This window comes from Leptodactylus fuscus, chromosome 1 (assembly GCF_031893055.1).
Source record: "Leptodactylus fuscus isolate aLepFus1 chromosome 1, aLepFus1.hap2, whole genome shotgun sequence".
NCBI classification, from domain to species: domain Eukaryota; kingdom Metazoa; phylum Chordata; class Amphibia; order Anura; family Leptodactylidae; genus Leptodactylus; species Leptodactylus fuscus.
Genome location: NC_134265.1, coordinates 162,925,981 through 162,944,412, shown reverse-complemented (window position 1 = coordinate 162,944,412; position 18,432 = coordinate 162,925,981). Strand labels below are relative to the sequence as shown.

General features: G+C 42.2%; 1 protein-coding gene across 3 annotated transcripts in view; it reads left to right on the top strand.

Annotated features, from left to right (window-relative positions):
• Positions 1-18,432, top strand: part of MPDZ (multiple PDZ domain crumbs cell polarity complex component) — a 118,447-nt gene that overhangs the window by 89,193 nt on the left and 10,822 nt on the right. For all 3 annotated transcript variants that reach the window (XR_012716981.1, XM_075279285.1, XM_075279273.1), the window contains 5 exons: positions 4,706-4,792; positions 9,264-9,360; positions 10,277-10,317; positions 10,902-11,024; positions 17,701-17,805. Coding sequence is in view for 2 of the 3 variants with exons in the window: in XM_075279285.1 (XP_075135386.1) it covers positions 4,706-4,792; positions 9,264-9,360; positions 10,277-10,317; positions 10,902-11,024; positions 17,701-17,805 (453 nt within the window). In the remaining variant the exon portion in view is untranslated. The remainder of the gene's footprint in view (positions 1-4,705; positions 4,793-9,263; positions 9,361-10,276; positions 10,318-10,901; positions 11,025-17,700; positions 17,806-18,432) is intronic.

Sequence of the window (18,432 nt, the reverse complement as noted above, 5' to 3'; positions counted from 1 at the left end):
TTCAATACTTTCTTCCTCTTCGGTTCTGTTTGTGACAAACAGAAGAGGTGGGTGGGTCCCGACCCCAGATGAGGTGATTGGAACCAGCATGTGGCTCCCGACCTACTCAGCCTCCTCCTCCCTCTGCCGTTTTTACAGCTAATTACCTGCAAGATGGGGGTATTAAAATTGCTTATTCAGCTAGCCGTCATACTACATGTAATAAGCACCGAACATGGGAGAGAAGGGGAATAGTGGAGCAACTTGCGGGCCAAGTCTTCGTTTCAATCATGTGACCCAGGGTCGAATCAAGCCTGGTAATATTTGGTTTGTCACAAACAGAACCACAGGGAAAATAAACATTCCTTGGACAACCTCTATTATACAACACACACACATACCGTATTTTTCGGACTATAAGACGCACTGGACTATAAGGTTTTAGAGGAGGAAAATAGGGCAAAAAAATTTTGAAGCAAAAACTGGTAAAATATTTAATATATGGGAGTTGTAGTTTTGCAACAGCTGCAAGGCCACATTGACAGGTGACCCTGCAGCTGTACGGGAATGCATAGAGCGTTTTTTTTGCGGGGCCAGCTGTAATTTTTAGTTATACCATTTTGGGGGATATCTATTGCTTAGATCACCTTGTATTGAAAAAAAACCAGGAGGTGATTTAGAACTTTTATTTATTTCATATTTTTAAAGCTTTTTTTTTTTTTTTTACTATTTTATTCCCCCCCGGGGGCTTGAACCTGCGGTCACTTGATCGCAAGTCCCATAGACGGCAATACAACTGTATTGCCGTCTATGGGACATTCTGTCTATTAGTATTACGGCTGGTCATAGAGACCAGCCGCAATACTAATACAGCAGTGACAGGCCCGGGAGCCTCATTAGGCTCCCGGCTGTCACCCGAACAGGTCGGCTCCTGCGATATCGCCGCGCAGGAGCCGGTCTGCAACTTTACAGGTACGGGGCCGGTGGGGACTGGCCCCGGGGGAGAAGGGGCCACGGATACTGACCCGGCATCCGCTGTACTAGAGAGGCGGATGCCGGGGAGGGATAGACGCCGGGGCGGGATAGACGCCGGGGCCTGAGACATCGCTACGATCCTCCGCCCTGCATGAAGCCAGCGGCGGGGGCACGGAGGAGCCCCTGCCGCTGCTGGCTTCATGCATGGCAGAGGAGCGCAGCGATGTCTCAGGCCCCGGCACCTGTAATGGCGTCCATCACTTGCCGGCTTCCGCCTCTCTATTACAGCGGATGCCAGGCGCCACCTTCAGACTATAAGACGCACCCTTCTTTTCCCCCAAAATTTTGGGGAAAAAAAGTGCGTCTTATAGTCCGAAAAATACGGTAGATAGATAGATAGATAGATATAGAGAGAGAGAGAGAGAGGATATAGACTAGATTATTTGTGTGTGTGTATATATATATATATATATATATATATATATATATATATATATATATATTATTTAGTGTGTGTGTATATATAATATATATATCATATATATAATATATATATGGAGGATATAGACTAGATTATTTGTGACAGATTGTTAGCTTCCTTGCATACTGTGCATACAGGTTCACCACCTCTGCTTTGCATGTGTGAAAGGTAATGGAAGTGATGTATCGTCTGACAGATGTATCAAAGGAGGCAAATGCAGTCATAAATCTGTTACAACCTATGTCAATAAATTTAGTCAAGCTGTATGTTCTACATTAGTCAAAAATAATCCACTGTTGATAGTGTATATTATGACATAATAGGCCTATCCTGGACATAAACAGTATATTCTTAAAGACCTCTAGCAGAAACATAGATTTTCATGTCTACACCCCAACCTGATTGTATATCTGCGCTTATTTTATGCATACTATACTTCTTGCACTACAGCCTCCTAAAAAGGTTTCTTGATTTTTAGATTTACAATGCTTTTTTAGCTCTATGTTTTGCTATAGATTCAATAATGTCTCAGCAGAACATCATTTTACCAGCTAGAGCCAGTATCGGCTCAGTCTGCTGGGAGGCCACTGTGATTTTCCTCGCCTCTATATTCTTCAAAAATAAGCTAAGACACCATAAATGTATAGTCAGCGAGGCTGACCTGTGGACATATAATTATGTGGCAGGAGCTGTCTGTTCATCATCAGCAATAATAGCTATGATAGAGTTTTGTGCTCCCATGTGATAAACTTGTGGGGTATAGTCCATGCAGCGTTATCATATAGGAACGACTGAAGGCTGTTGTGGTTGAAATGTAGCTTTCTATATTCACATCCATGTGTCCTCACAGCAGCAGCATAAAGTATAGAGATTTCTCTTATAACAGGGAATGTCATTTAATAAATATAGATGCCGCTATGAGTAAGAAGCTTTTACCATTGGTAAAAGTTATGATTTGGATCTTTAGACATTTACCTGCACCAGCTAGTAATATGGCTTTCTCACTATTTATGATGTGACATTATTCATATAGATGTTCTACAGTGATCAGTACAAAAGGTTTGCAAATATGGTTTTCATCCCGATAACTGCCAATAGATTGCTATTCAATTTGAGAATGTTTCTGTAAATCTCTATTCTCTGGAGCTAACATATAATAGAGAAAAGCTTTTTATGTATACGGAGAGCTTTGTAATCCCTGTAAACAATAATCAACGTGAAAGCTGGCTATCAGTTACTGGTCCGTTTGCACTTAATTCTTTTGGCACCTTTTGTCTTTACCCCCCAAAAGTGTGCCATCAACTGCAATTTCTCTCCATTAGGCCCTATTGTTAAATCATGAAACTAGGGGAGGAGGCTTATTAAAACAAAAATGACTTGAATAGAATGGCTGTAATCATATACTCAATGACTCAGGAGATCCATAACTGGATAATAATAGCAAGTTACATCTGATGACTCCAGATGGCAGAACATAAAATAAAGAGCAGCAATAACTATAATCTCGAAAGGCCTTGTTTAATAATCCTATTGATTCCCCATGTGGTTATTTTAGGAGACTGCAGCCACGGCTGAAGCAGAACTTGATCTTAGTATATTTTACAATTTAACTTTAACTAAAAGACTGTTTTGTGATCCTGTAAAGCACAAAGCTTCTGAAACATGTACTGCACCTAATATTGCATTTACTTGTTCCCTATTTATACTTCTAGCACTGCAAAGGGTGCAGCAAGGAAATATAACAGAGAGCCCATGCTAACTATGAAATCATTGGTTCTTGCTGCACCTGGTACATGTTCAGCAGGAGATGCAGCTTCTGGATTTTTCATAGACCTTGAGTAACTACACCCTGCGTGAAAATGGCCATTGGGAAATAGAATTAAGGAGCAGTTGGAGTTTATGTACTAAATCCTTAAATGATGCGTGTTCTTTGTGTAGCCTGGAAATCACTTTTTGGTAATGCAATTTTTACCCAGATGTTTTTAGAATTCACTTTTTGCCTTTTGTGACAATGGACTTGTAAGGATAAAATAATTTTTAATGTGCATAGCAGTATAGAGAGACCTCTTAAATACATTTGCTGTGGTTATGAATTTCTGTATTGTGTAATGCAATCAGCCTTTGGCACCCTAAGTACTTGCCATGTATGCTCGCAAATACCATGTTGTTTTTCTGGTTATTTTTTTTATTTATTTTTTTAAGTATATTTTGGGTGTGATGTTTTCCTGATACAGAGCTGAAAATTCTCTGCACAGATATAGGTTTAAAACATGTTATCTGACTGTAGCCAACATGAGAAGGAACATATGAGTATTTTGTATACTAGTTTTGGTTTTTAATCCATTGTCAGAGATGGATGTAATTGTACATCACAATCATTCCCACAAATTGCCATAAGTTACATTCAGTAGATGGCACTGTGCCATCAGCAGGGACTGCCAACTGCAGTATTCGGCAGACATCCTGCTGTGATTCCCATGATCGGAGATCACTCTAATTCCAGCTGTCTAACCCCTTAAATCTCATGGTCTATAGCAACTGGTGTTTACAGTAAGTGGTTTTATTTTTCAAGTATGTTAAAAAAAAATTGTATTGCTTTACTGCAAATACAAATGACCAGTATATTAAAATTAACATGTTTTTATAGTCATGTAGAAAAGAAATACACAAAAAATTATGGCAATCCCACACCCATATAGTAAGAGTTCATTAACAATGTATATGTACCTCAAAATGGTTCTAGAAAACTGAAGCATGCAGCAACTGAATTTAGTAAGTTACAGTATATTTACCTGAAAATGGTGCCAATGAAAAATACAACCCCTCCTGCAAAAAACAAGCCCTTATTCAGCTATATTGGTGGAAAAATGAAAAAGGATCACTGAATGTGACCAAAACAAGAAAATTCCTGTGATCCTTAACTCCAAAATATTGTTGATTCTTAAGGGGTTAAAAAAGTATTCTTATGTTTTAAGGTGGTGGCATAAATTTTGGATATGCCAATACTTTGTGATCAGTGGGAGTCTGTGCTCCCAACAAACCTTAGAGTAAAGGAGCCTAAATGCATTGCATTCTTTTGCATCCTCTGAATCATGATCCTCTGAATCTGATTGCCCCAGACACTCATAGAACATAAGGTTCACATGAAACTAGTATTTGCAGTAATGTAGCCTCATATCTGTTCATATTGCTTCCCTCAATTACTATATGTGAAAAATAAATAGATGCTTTCTTATTATAGACATTTATATACATATATATATTTTTAAGTGTTCCTTAGGTACTGTAAAACTAGAGGTGGGAAGAATTAAGGCTGGTCCATTCCACTCTGAAAGAAGAACTTCACAAGGCAGTCAGGTGGGTGTTATATTTACTTTTATGCAATTTTTCCCTGACATTGTAAATGATGCTAAACCTGAAGTGTATATTTCATATGATTTGTAGTCGAATGCAGTCTGTTGCTTTCTGTTATAAGTCATTGTTAAAAGGGCAACACTAATCTTTAGCCAAATAATTGATAAGAACAAAGGATGTCATTCAAATCCCAGCATAAATGGAAGTGGACTTCTTGAAGCTTATTTTTTCTTTCTTTCAAGGTGCAGGGGTCTTTAGCGTGTACACCACAGTAGTCTGGCACTATGCTCTGTGAAGAGCACCTCACCAGTCACTCAGTCCCCACTACCACATTGGCGGATGGAACGCTGATGACCCCAGTACCACATATAAGGTGTACCAAAGGGTTAAGACAGCAGATCAGTTAAGTACCTAAAGTTGCCACAACACCATCCCATCCCCTACCACCTTTACTGGAGTACCTTCTCAGGAGCCCATATCCAGAGGTTACCATTTTAGCTAAAAAAAAACCCCTTCTTGCCGGCACAGTGGCCTCTGTTTCTTCCTGGGGCCGCATTTTTTTCTGAGGCCCAATTCCAGGTTCCCTGCTTATGCTTTTCATCCCCTGCCAGGTCACCCCTGCCAAGGTTCCCTTGCCGCTGGCCGCGACCTTTCACTTTGCCAGCAAGACCGAGGACTAGGCCACAAATACCTTGTCCCTCTTCCAATCCTGTGGATGTGGGAATTCTTATGGGAAGTCTTTCTATTCTCTTCAGGAAGCATTTTTTTCCTTTTTTTTTTTTTTTTCATGAGCTGCACCTGGCTTTTTGCTTCTATTACAACCTCTTCGGTTCCATGCAGTTTTTCATCGCCTTGGCCAGCTTTCTTTGCAAGACTCAGTACCTGGAAACCTCTCTGTGCAACCTTCTGCAGTAGTACGGTAGTCTGGTAGGCTATCCTTCCTTAAGGACCCTTCTGCCTTATCCTCCTGCAACTAGCCATCCCACCAATTGGCCCCTTCCGATGCCAGCACATTTTATACATGCGCACGCCATAGGGTTAGCCTGAGCCCATCTGTTCTCTCTTCCTTCTGCGTAAGCCAGCTTAGGACCCTCCTGACCTCTATCCCCTGTGGAATCTTCCCTGGACTGGGCAGCATCTCTTATTTGGGCCATAAGCAACCTTGCGAGACGTAATCAGTCTGTGGTGGAAATTTTAGAATGGCTACTTTTCCAGATGACTGCTCATTCATCGCCTTCTAGGCCCTTTCCTGGATTCCCTACTTGCTCTCATTCCAGCTCAAGGAGCCTTCTTTGCAGTAGGACAAGGAAGTCTTCTTACAGGTCGTTGTCCTCCTCTCCTTCCTCTGGGCACTCGCCAGATCAAGTTACTGGAACTGAGGGCCATCTTCTTAGCCCTGTCTCATTGGACCTCTCTTCTTCCAGGGCATTCGGTCAGAGTCCAGACTAACAACGCCACTGCGGTCGCCTTAAATCATCATGGGGGTACCAGGAGCTGCACAGCCATGCAAGAAGCCTCCCATTCTTTTTTGGGCAGAGCATTATGTTCCAAATTTGTCGGCGGTTCACATTCCAGGCTTAGACAATTGGGTGGCAAACTACCTAAGTGATGAGAAGCTCGAACCAGCAAGTGGTCACTTTATCAGATCTTTCTCCAGCTGTACTCCAACATCAACCTCTTCGCTCCTGTCTGAACCAAAAGCTCCCCCTATACGTGGCCAGGTCCCAGGACCCCTACGCCATTGCCGCCAACCCTCTTGTGATTCCCTGGTCAGACTTCTGCCTTTTGTACCTGTTCTCTCCTCTTGCTCTCCTCCCTCAAGTTCTCAAGAAATTGAAGACCGAGGGGGTTCCAGCCATCCTGGTGGCTCCAGATTGGCCTTCCTGACTTGGTACGCGGATCTCATTTTCCTGCTGCAGAGGGTCCTTGGCCTCTTCCTCTGAAAGCTGACCTTCTGTCTCAAGGACCACTGTTCCAACTCGCCTTACTTCAGCTGTGTTTAACATTGTGGGTGTAGAAGCCAAAGTTTTGAGGTGTTGCGGTTTTTCAGAGACTGTTATCCAGACTATGCTCAGGGCCTGACATCCCCGGATGGCAAAGATCATCGCATGTGGAAGGCCTACATATAGAAGTGTGAGAGTAATGCTTTCCATGTGCTCTTCTTTTCTCTTGCCAGGATCCTGGCTATCTAGAGTCCGGTATAGACCAAGGGCTTTCTTTGCTAAAGGGACAGGTTTCTGCCCTTTCCTTTCTTGTTCAAAAGACCCTGGCATTCCAGCCTCAGGTGAAGACTTCCTTGCAGGGAGTGACACACTGTGCGCCTTGCTACTGTTCTTCCATGGGACTTTAATCTCGTCCTTGAGATGCTTCAGGTCCCCCCCTTTCGAGGCTTTGCATGAGCTCTCTCTTCGCCTTCTGGCCTGGAAGGTTGCCTTCCTGGTGGCCATTACTTCAATCCACAAGGTCTCTGAATTGGTTGTCCTGTCCCTCTTTTTCTTGTTCTCCACAAGGATAAAGTTGTCCTTCATCCACCAACATCTTTTCTGCCTAAAGAGGTTTCCTTCTACCACATCTGCCAGGACATCTTCCTACCGTCTTTGTGCCTGGGCCCCAAGCACCCACGTGAGAACTCGCTTCATTGCCTTGATTTGGTCTGGGCAATCCTGGTCTGTTTTGTGTTTCACTTAGCCCTTCCTGGCTGCGTCCAGGGCTTCCATCCCCAGATGGATTCGGTCTACTATCAGGGAGGCGTATCTGCTCAAGGATTGGCCGTCACCTCTCCATCTGACTGTTAATTCCACAAGAGGCTGCTACCTGGGCCTCTGTCCATAATTTCACCAAGTTCTAACAGATCTGTTCTGTGGCCTCTGCCGAAGCCAGCTTGGGTCGTAGGGTTCTGCAAACAGTTGCTTTTTACCTAGTTGAAAATTGTTGTGTACAAACTGGTTAGCATAGTGTCTATGGACAGGATATATCAAATGCACTCCAGTGCATTGTTAGTGTAAAAGAACTCGTCTAATTAGATATCATTAAGGGGATATTGCTCCTTTTTGACTTAAAAATGGCCTAAAAAGGTGCATTGTTTCTAAGTAACATGTGCTCAACACTTAACAAGGTGGTGCGCTTAATCATAAATAAGCACCACAGTAAAGCTAGTCTAAAAATGGCACACCTGTGAAAAGTATGGCCAAAAAAGGGGCAGATGATAAATAATCCCCGGTGCCTCTTAAGTTGTAGTATGACGTGGCGCAGGTCATAGTAAGGAGGCATTCACACGGGGCAAAATGGCTCTGATTCTGGCGCGACTCTGCGCAGAATTCACACTGTGTCCGCGCGAATTACGTGTGGAAATGTCGCCAGCATCCATGTGGTTAAAAAGTCTCTCAATAGAGTTCTATGGGGAGGCTTTTTAACCATGCAAATTCTGGCGGCAATCCAGCACCGAATTTGTGCAGACACTGTGTGAATTCCACGCAGAGTCGCTCCAGAATCTGAGCCATTTTGCCCCGTGTGAATGCCCCCTTAGTGTGAGTTGTTATAACAATATTGCTGGTGCAGAAACATTTTAAGTATAACCAAAAAATATTTACAGGATTTCGAAGACCAGATAAACGTTATTAACCTGTTGACTGGTTGGTGGGGCCAAAATAAAAAAAAAAAAAAACATTAACATGTCTGCACAATCCTATCCATATACTTCAGAAGTCAACTAATTATTTGCTGACAGCTACAAATATGAAGAAAAGTATTAGAACATCCCTTTAATTAATTGAATTTGGGTGTTTCATTCAGCCTCATTACCTGGGAATCCAACGCATAGCCATGCAGTCAGCCTTTACAAACTTTTCTCTAAGAAAGGGTCGTTCTAAAGAGCGCAAGGAATTCCAGTGTGGAACTTTTATAGCATACGACCATTGCAACAAGCCAGCCGTGAAATTAATTTATTTTCCTCGTTATTCCACAATTAACTGCAATTGATATTTTAGAAAGTGGAAGTGTTTAGGAACCACAGTAACTTGGTCACAAAGTGGTAGACCAGATAAAGTTCCATTTCGCCGAGTGTACACAGCGTATAAAAATGCAAGTGCGTGCAAGCCTTATATCACCAAGTACAAAGCTAAGCATCAGATGGAGTGGTGTACTGAATGGGAGATGGGAGGAAGCCACTGCCAGAATAATCTGATGGCAACTTATCTTAAGACTTATATCTACCATAGCTGGAGAGTCAGGAGGCCCATCAAAAATGGAGCATACACAGCCTTCTATTTTGTATGTCTGTATGATTACTGCTTTATTTCTTAATATCTCCAGGTATGAGACCCTTCATAAACATTTGGCTCTACGTTTGTAACTAATATTATCCTCCCTATCATGTGAGATGCTTGAGTAGTAACTGCTATTAGTTTATTGTCGATTCACACGCATGAACTATCACTGAAGCTCTTGTTTAAAGATTTTCTTCTTTTTACTGTAGGTCAGCGATGGCAGCAGTAGTCTCACATCATTCAATTTTCCACCATCTGGTTCTTTAGCAGCTGAATCAGTGGAGAATACCTCCAAAAAGAACGAAAGTAAGACTTGCCATTAAAGTTTTTAACGTGAACACTAGAGATGAGCGAGTAGTATTCGATCGAATACCTCGCTCCCGTAGGAATGTGTGTAAGTGGCCGAACACAAAGGGGTTAAGCGCATCAAATATTCACTGCGTTTAACCCTTTGGTGTTCGGCCGCTTACACACATTCCTATGGGAGCGAGGTATTCGATTGAATACTACTCGCTCATCTCTAGTGAACACCAATCTAAGAATTATCTGGGGCTCCATGGGAAAAGAATACAAATGCGCTTATACCAGTCAAACCAGAGACACCCTTCTGTAGACTGTGCTGTTTCGTGTTATTGCCCCTCAGTGCTCAATGTTTTTGCAACTTTGAGTAACCGTTGTATCCACCTCAGTTTTGTTATGACACCATTCATTTGTATTATTTCAGGTGTCAAAGGGGCAACTTGTCGATAACAGCCAAAATCACAGTGTAGCCTCAGCCTTAGACTGGTTGAAGGTGAAATGTGCCTTCATAAAATGACGTGTTTGAATTGTTCCTTAGCACCACTTATGGTAAAATATTTAGATATTTATTGTTCAGTGACCTGATGTTCTGCTTTAATTCTTGGCCTTCAGATATTGTTTAGTGCTATAATTTATATTGTACTTATTTAGGCTAAATAGACTTTGGTACAGCATTGTAAACTTGTCAAGCCAGAATGTGTTTAGTACAAATTGTCTTAAACAACAAAAACTGAAAAATTAGCTGCCAGTTTCTTCCAGCATAAGTGACTGGCAATGCCTGTGTTGCACTATTCTTACAATATTTTCTACTTAGAGGTCACATTGTCTTTTCAACTTTTAGCAGCCTGGCTCTCTTCCAGATGCAATATAATCCATTGTTCACTTCACATGAACTCAGATTTTTTTTCTTTTCCCTCCACAGCACCTGACATCCAAGGTCTAAGAACTGTTGAAATTATAAAGGTATTTTTCATATTTAAGAAGTAATATTTTAGGTATACCTAGTCCTATTTAATTGAATTGTACAGATGGGGGTAGTGGGATAATAAGTTTATTTACAAACTACTGTTGTGCTGCTGACGCTATCTCCTGTTTTAGAAAGCTTCTGACATGTCAGGGACATATCAGAGGTTGAGTGGAGGTCCTGGTGCTAAGACCCCTACCAATTGCTAAAACGAAGATACAGAAGGACTTTTCCCCTTCAGTGCTCATTGACTTTGCTCGACTCTCTGCAGAGAGTGGTGTATTGACTCACCACTATGCTCTTGTTGTCTGTTGAGCACTTTCTACAGGTATTAGAATAATAAGGGTGTAGACATTATGGGTGTACAGGTATCATCCACATGGGAATACAACAGTAGTTGCTTTGAAGCCCAGTGGGTTCAGGCTGTACCTTTTGAAGAGTGAAACCATTTCTTTAAAGAGTATAATTTGTAATACTGTCACCTAAAATGAAAACATTTTGCATCTTGCTGTTAGTTTTAGCACTGACAATATTCAAATCACCAGTTCTTAAATATAACAAGCTTTTCTACCTTGTTTTTTAGGGCCCTTCAGATTCACTAGGTATCAGCATTGCCGGTGGGGTTGGCAGCCCTCTTGGAGATGTACCAATATTCATAGCTATGATGCATGCAAATGGAGTTGTGGCCCAAACACAGAAACTTCGGGTAAAGTAGATTTTAATTTACTGGTTTGTCATATAGTGAATCTCTTCTATATATTAATATACATTGTCATATTCAGGAGGTAACCTTGGGATGTGGCTCAAGGATTATTTGTAATAGTTTGAGTATTTTGTGCATTTAGTGGCCAAGTTTAATAAAGTTCATTGTATAAGTAATATCTGATTAAATGCTGTCAAGTATACCAGCCTGTTACATCCAAGGCTGTAGACTCAGGACCAATTTTGGTGGAGTGGGAGTTGGTAAGAAATGTTTTATCTCTGGCTTTCTTTATTCACATTTGCCCTGGAGTTTCCGGCACAGTTGTGTCAGAAATTGCTGGGCGAAAAATTCCTGCAATCCTAACTTTTTTGTCTGTTGATTTCAGTCAAAAAGGACAGACATCCAGCAAGCACCCAACAGTCCCCATTATTATAGCTAGTGGGATCCCTTGGGCTCCATTTGTGCCGACATAAACAGATTTGTTTTTTCATTCTTCCAGTGCAGACAGACAAGTAGAACAGAAACACTGATTCAAATGTAAAACCAACATAAGTGTTGGCTTAAACTTTGCTACATCTGTACGTGCTAATAGTAAAGTTGAAGCTAACCTGTTGTGATGTATAGTAGCAGTTTAATAGATGGAATTTCTCCATATTTCATTATAATATGCTTAAGCATCCAGCTTGACGCTGAAGTCCATACACTTGGCAAAGGCCAGATACCCCGAAACGCGTTGTGTTTTACTTGAACGTTTATTAACATAAGGTGAAGCGTGGTGATCCATATCTTTTGGTCCTACTGACACTCATTTATAGTCTGCTTAGGCTGACATATATCTACTGGATTGCCCTGATCTCCTTAACAAAGGGATTCCATGAGAGACCCTCTCTATATATGCTTCTAGATGAACAGCATGTGTGAAGCCCCTGCCTCAGAGCTATGAGCCATTGTTACCTGAGCTATTACTATATAATAGAAGCTCAGTACCCACCCCGATCACAATCCTATTGCCCATCCATCTGAGCGCTATGGACTTCCTAGCAATAAACAGAGATTCACAAATCCTCCAAGAGACCCAGCAAACAAACATTCGGAGTGCCTGGGAGTGGAATCACGGTAATAGCAGATAGTGTAGCAATGACCTCTCTCCAAACTTGCACTGGGGCACTCCCAAACCAAATGCCAGAAATCAACGTGAACTAGCACACCGGTCATCAGTACCCTTCTTCTACAAATTCAACAGGGAGAGATAAAAATTGACGTGCAAAATACAATTGAATCATTTGGTGGTTAATCGCAGGGGATACATATACTGGTGACTCTAAGGTGTTATCCCAATCCTCCGATATGAAGTCACCAAGTTGTGATCTCCGTTTGTCTTTCATTGTTAGTTGTGTGAACTTCAATTTGGTGCCTAGTAGTTTGACATCTCACAGAGTTGACCTATCTATTTTTTTTCTGATTTTACCTTCAAAAAGATATCTAAGCACATGATCAAAACCTTACTGTTTTATTTAAATGAATGGAATGAAGCAGAAATAGCATTTTGGTTACAATGTTTTAGCAAAGTGTGACATCACCACCAGATGGCAGTATAGACCCAGATTTCACTGGTACTCTCTTGACTTTGTTCATTATCCCATTTTTACAGTGGCTTTAAAAAAGATAAAACACTGACGAATTGTTTCCGGTTTTCTTTGAAGTTTTGATTTTTACAAGCTTGGGGAAGCTCTTCTAGCCAAAGAGTCACTAAACTTGATATCTTGTTTTCTTCTTTGTATTTTCTGACACATTTTAAGAACTTGAACTCACAGAAAAATAATCTACATAGGAAGGAAATATTTCAGGAAAAGTTAAACTGATACTTGAAGCGTGAGAAATGATACCTATAACACAAAAACTGGGAGAACCAGACAGTATTCTGGTTAGATGTTTGTTATATAGTGTATTAGTCAAATAGACTTTCCAGATCTACAGCAACCTATTATTATGTTAGAGATTTGCCAAGTTACACATATTGTGCTAGTTCACAATTAAAGGGATTCTTCTAGTTGTAGAATTAATGGCCCAGTGCAAAAAATGTTCAACATAGCAGAAGCAAGTAAAAATTTCTAGTTTTGTTCCCCATTGCTTCCAGTGTTGCACAGTGGTAAGTTGCCCATACACACGATTAGAGATGAGCGAACACCGTTCGATCGAATAGGTATTTGATCGAATATCAGGCCGTTCGAGGTATTAGTTCCCAATTGAATACCACGCGGCAAACGCAGTAAAAATTTGTATCCCCTCCCACCTTCCCTGGCACTTTCTATTGCACCAATAACTGTGCAGGGGAGGTGGGACAGGAGCTACGACAACGGAGGCAGTGAAAAAAATTGGAAAAAACCCATTCGCTGCCGAAAACATGTGACCTCCAATTTCTAAGAATAGCCAGCGCCATCTTCGTGTCATTTGCGGTGAGAAATAGGGAGAGAGAGAGATCTGCTGAGGGCTAGATAGCTTCTAGTAGGCAGGGAAAAACGGAAGAACAACAACAGCTCTTTTCAGAGCTATATACTGCAGGGAGAGGAGTCGAGATTTCAACGGGGTGTCTCCCCAAATCAGGGATACAGAGCAATTACGTCCGGCTATGTACGCTCAATCCAGATATCCAGGTTGTGTACCCCCAAAACCTAGGTGGGAGACACTGAAATTCAGTCAGGCTATGTACACTCAATCCAGATATCGACGGTGTGTACCCCTAAAACCTATGTGGGAGACACAGAAATTCAGTCAGGCTATGTACGCTGAATCCAATTTTTAAGGGTCTACCCCACAAAGCTAAGTGGGAGACAGCCGTTCATTCAGTCAGGCCATATACGCGACATCCAGCTTTCCTCCACTGAACCCCCCAAAGCTAAGTGGGAGACACAGCCATTCAGTCAGGCCATGTATGGTCAAACATGTTTTTAATGCTGTACCCCCCAAAGCTAAGTGGGATACACAGCAATTCAATCAGGTTATATCAGGTCAATCCAATTTTTAAGGGTCTAACCCACAAAGCTAAGTGGGAGACACAGCCATTCATTCAGTCAGGCCATGTATGGCCAAACCTGTTTTTAATGCTGTACCCCCCCCACCACCCCCCGAAGCTAAGTGGGAGACACAGCAATTCAGTCATGCTATATAATCTCATTCCATTTTTTGGGGGTCTACCCCCCAAAAGCTAAGTGTGATACACAGCAATTCAGTCAGGCTATATAAGCTCAATCCAATTTTTGGTCAATCCAGTATTGTTTGGTCTCCATGATGTGAACTATGCCTTTGTCTCTTGAAAAGCAACCCAACATGAAGTCAGCCATGTGTGCCAGTGTGTTACTTGGCATGCCTTTGCTGGCCCCAACTGTAAGGGTCACTCTCCATTTCCTCCATTTTCCAATCCCCTTCACACCATCCGTGCTGAAGCAATGGGATGCACTGAATTTCACCCTCAAGCCTCGTGTGGGACAGTGACATGAAATGCCACTTCATCCCCCTCGTCTTCCTCCGCCAGCCAGCGGTGCGTAGATGACAGGAGTGTGCTCTGAATGTTTTCAGCTTAGCAGAGGCTACTTTTTATATATGAAAATGGTCGCACTTTGACCCGTATATCAGGCACAATGGTGTAGGTTTTAAAGAACCTTTGCACCAACAAGCCATGTGTGGACCGTGTTTGAGTCTGGCAAGCTCCAGATCTGCTACCAGGTTGCGGCCATTATCACATACGCAAACATGCCTGGGCCCAGGTGCAGCGGGCAAAACCATATTGCCATATCATCCAGGATGGCATACCTCACCTCGGAGGCAGTGTGCGGTCTGTCCCCTAAGCTGATGAGCTTCAGCACGGCCTGCTGATGTCTCCCCAGACCAGTGTTGCAATGTTTCCAGCTCGTAGCTGGGGTCGATTTAACGGCGGAGGAGGAGGAGGGTGGTGTTTCAGCACTCCTGCCAAGAATGTTGGGCGGAGAGACAAGGCAGGCCGCCACAGTTTGTGACCCGGTCCCAGCCTCAACTACATTCAGCCAGTGTGCCGTGATTGAGATGTAGCGTCCCTGGCCGCATGCACTTGTCCACGCTTCAGTGGTCAAATGGAACTTTGTGCAAAGCACAAAACTTAGGGCCCGCCTGATGTTACGGGACACATGCTGGTGCAAGGCTCAATGCACTCTAACGGCCAAAAACACTGCTGGTGAATTTTGTTCAGTTCCAAAGGACTCTGTGTTTTAGATTTGGCTCAGTCGCAGCTCCAGAACATGCCTTTGAAGGCAAGGTTTCCTTTAGTGGCTCCATCTCAGCAGGATGATGATGGTGAAGCTTGGTTAAATCTGGTGTCAGAAGGGAAAGTGGTTTCTGATCTACACCTAAAATACTGGAGCATGTTGCAGACAAAAGAGAAGAAATTCCAGCACCCAGGACTCCGATGATTATAAGTAAAACTTCGCTTTTATTGGATTTTCTTTAAAAAGTTGGACATCTCAGAAGTAGGGTAAGTCCACATGCAGAGGTAGTAACTATAGCGCCATCACATCTTGAGAGGCTGAGTGCCTATGCCTATTTTTTGTTACTTGGAGCATGTTGTTTGGACTATTAACACCTAATCAGAACCCTGTAGAGGTAATGTAGAGTCCGATATTAAAGGACCATTACCGGTAGTAGTAGTTGCAGCCAATTCTCCACCTTTAAGGTCCTCTAAATAAAAGTTACCCCCAGGAATTGATGCCAAAATCTTATCAATTTTCCAATCAAAATCAAGGTCAATGTCTGGGTCCTCAGTCCAATCCACTGCATCAATCCCACACAATGAGAGTGATGGTTCTAGAACCACCGTTTTAGGGGCTAACAATTTTAAAGGGGCTAACACTCTGCTGGTGCAAGGCTCAACTCACCCAAAGGGCAAAAAACTCTGCTGATGCAAAGCTGTACTAAGTTAAAGGGCCTAAAACTCTGCTTGTAAGAGGCTGAAGTCACCTAAAGGGCCTCAATCTCTGCTGGTAGCTCAGCCTAAGGGCCTCTACCCTAATTTTGAAGGACTCACGTTAAGGGCCATAAAAGTGAATTTTGGAAGGTCTTACACACACCCACACATCCACAATGACAGTTCAGGGTGGGGGCTGTTGGATTTCCCATTGCCTATTCCATCTGTGGTTGTCATGGGCAACGTGATTTAAAGGGGTGCTTGTTAATGTTTCTTTAGCTTAAATTTGGGTTTGTGTCCATCCATTTGGGGAAGAAAGAAGGTTTCCAGGTATTTTCCGACTTTAATAGTGTTTTTTTTTAGTGTGAAAAGTGTGTAGTTGGTACGCTGTGATGGTGGGGTAAAACTGTGACTTGGGCTTGTTAGATGCCCCCAGACATGCTTCCCCTGCTGTCCCAGTTGTATTCCAGGGTGTTGGCATCATTTCCTGAGGTGTCATAGTGGACTTTGTGACCCTCCTGAGTCGAATTGTGGGTTCCCCTGAAACGAAGCATTTTCTCCCATAGACTATAATGGGGTTCGATATTTGTTCGAATAGTCGAATATTGAGCGGCTATTCGAAACGAATGACAAATATCGAATATTTTACTGTTCGCTCATCTCTACACACGATGTCACCATGCAGGCAATCACTGGCAGGCAATCTCAGTGGTATACAGTATATAATGTATATACAGTACTGACACGTCACTGCTACACTCAAAATGGTGAGGAGGGTCATGGTGGCTGGAAGCAGCATCAGAGAAAGATCTCCTTACACTGGGCCATTTATCCTATTAGGAAAATCCTAATGAATAATATGAAAGGTTCTCCAGCCAAAACATTGGTTTTCCTTAGCTTCTGCCTAAGGATTCTGAGCTGCATTATTGTATAAAGCTTTATACAATCTTTCCTTTCCTGCGTTCCTGCAGCTGGGAGAGGGCGCAGTAGAGTCGGTAGGCCAGACTACCAACTCTGACTCCTTTGTTTTTCCACAATCGAACTCCTTCGTCATGACAGCTCACAGCAAAAGTCAGACAGAAGCATTAAAAATTCTCAAATTCATTGAAAAGTTAGTGATTGAATTCCTATGAAAGTAAATATGCGACAAACTATGCATCTAATTAATTATACACTATTAACAATTGTATAATACAATTAAAAACTGTTAATCATTTTATTTTAAAGCCGCTCCACCCAAAATGGTCCCAACTCTCTGACTTTGACCCCCCCAGCCTTCTAGCACTTAGTTGGGGTATGAATAGTCCCACTAATCTAATGCTTATTACTTATCCAGTGCATAGGTAATAAATTCTTTTAGCCATAACACTACTGGTTTCTTTATACCTTATTATTTTTAAAGGAATCCCAAAGAATAAGTTACCATTGTGACAGGGAGGTGACTTATAGATTTAACAAAGTTTAAGACTACACTGATGGCACGCCGTGCCATGATGTCTTGTCACAGGAGGCATCAAAAGCCATTGGAATAGTTGAGTTAACACTGTGCCACAATGTAGCTAACACATTTGTTGTAATGTTAAACTTTGCTACATCTATACACTTTTCTCACTCTATGAATTTAGAAGTCTACCATTTTCTAGTAATATTAAAGTGTATTTTGTCACAATGGAGACCCTGGACTGTAAGTGGCACTCTTTGTCATTCTTTGTAACCTTCTTTCTTTATTTCTTTCCCTACACAAAGGTTGGTGACAGGATTGTTAGTATTTGTGGGACTTCAACTGAAGGAATGACTCACTCTCAGGCTGTCAGCTTGTTGAAGAATGCCACAGGCACAATCGAGCTGCAGGTAACACTATTCAGCATTGTTTAATGCTATTCATGCAGGTCATGTTAATCCATTGTCAGAATAAGCCCTGCTTCCTTCTTTATTAACAATGGCACTACATAAACCTTCCCTTTTTAAATATTTAGAAAGACTAAGCAGGTTTCAGAATCTTGCTGTACAGTTTTAAGGTTAAAAGTGCAAGTTTTTTTTCTGGAAATGGCTTATATTTGACTTATTTACCTACAGTGGTGTCTAGGGGGAAGGAAGGAGTAATGCAAAGAAAAGATGCATACATATACTCTGTCTACCAATAAGTATTTGACACCCAGTAAAGTTCTGCGGAGGGGGAGCTATGGTCTGGGGGTGTTTCTCCTGGTATGGACTGGGACCCTTGGTCTTAGTGCATGGTAAACTCAACGCTGACGCCTATTGCACTATTTTAGATAACAGTGTGCTTCCTACATTATGGTGGTTCTATGGGTCGGACCAATGTTACTTCCAGGATGACAATGCCAGCTGTCATGTAGCAAGGTTTGGTACAGAGACAATCAGACTAACCGACTGGACTGACCTGCCCAGAGCCCAGACTTGAACCCTATCGAGCACCTCTGGGATGAGTTGGATGGCTGAACTAAGTTATGCAGCAGC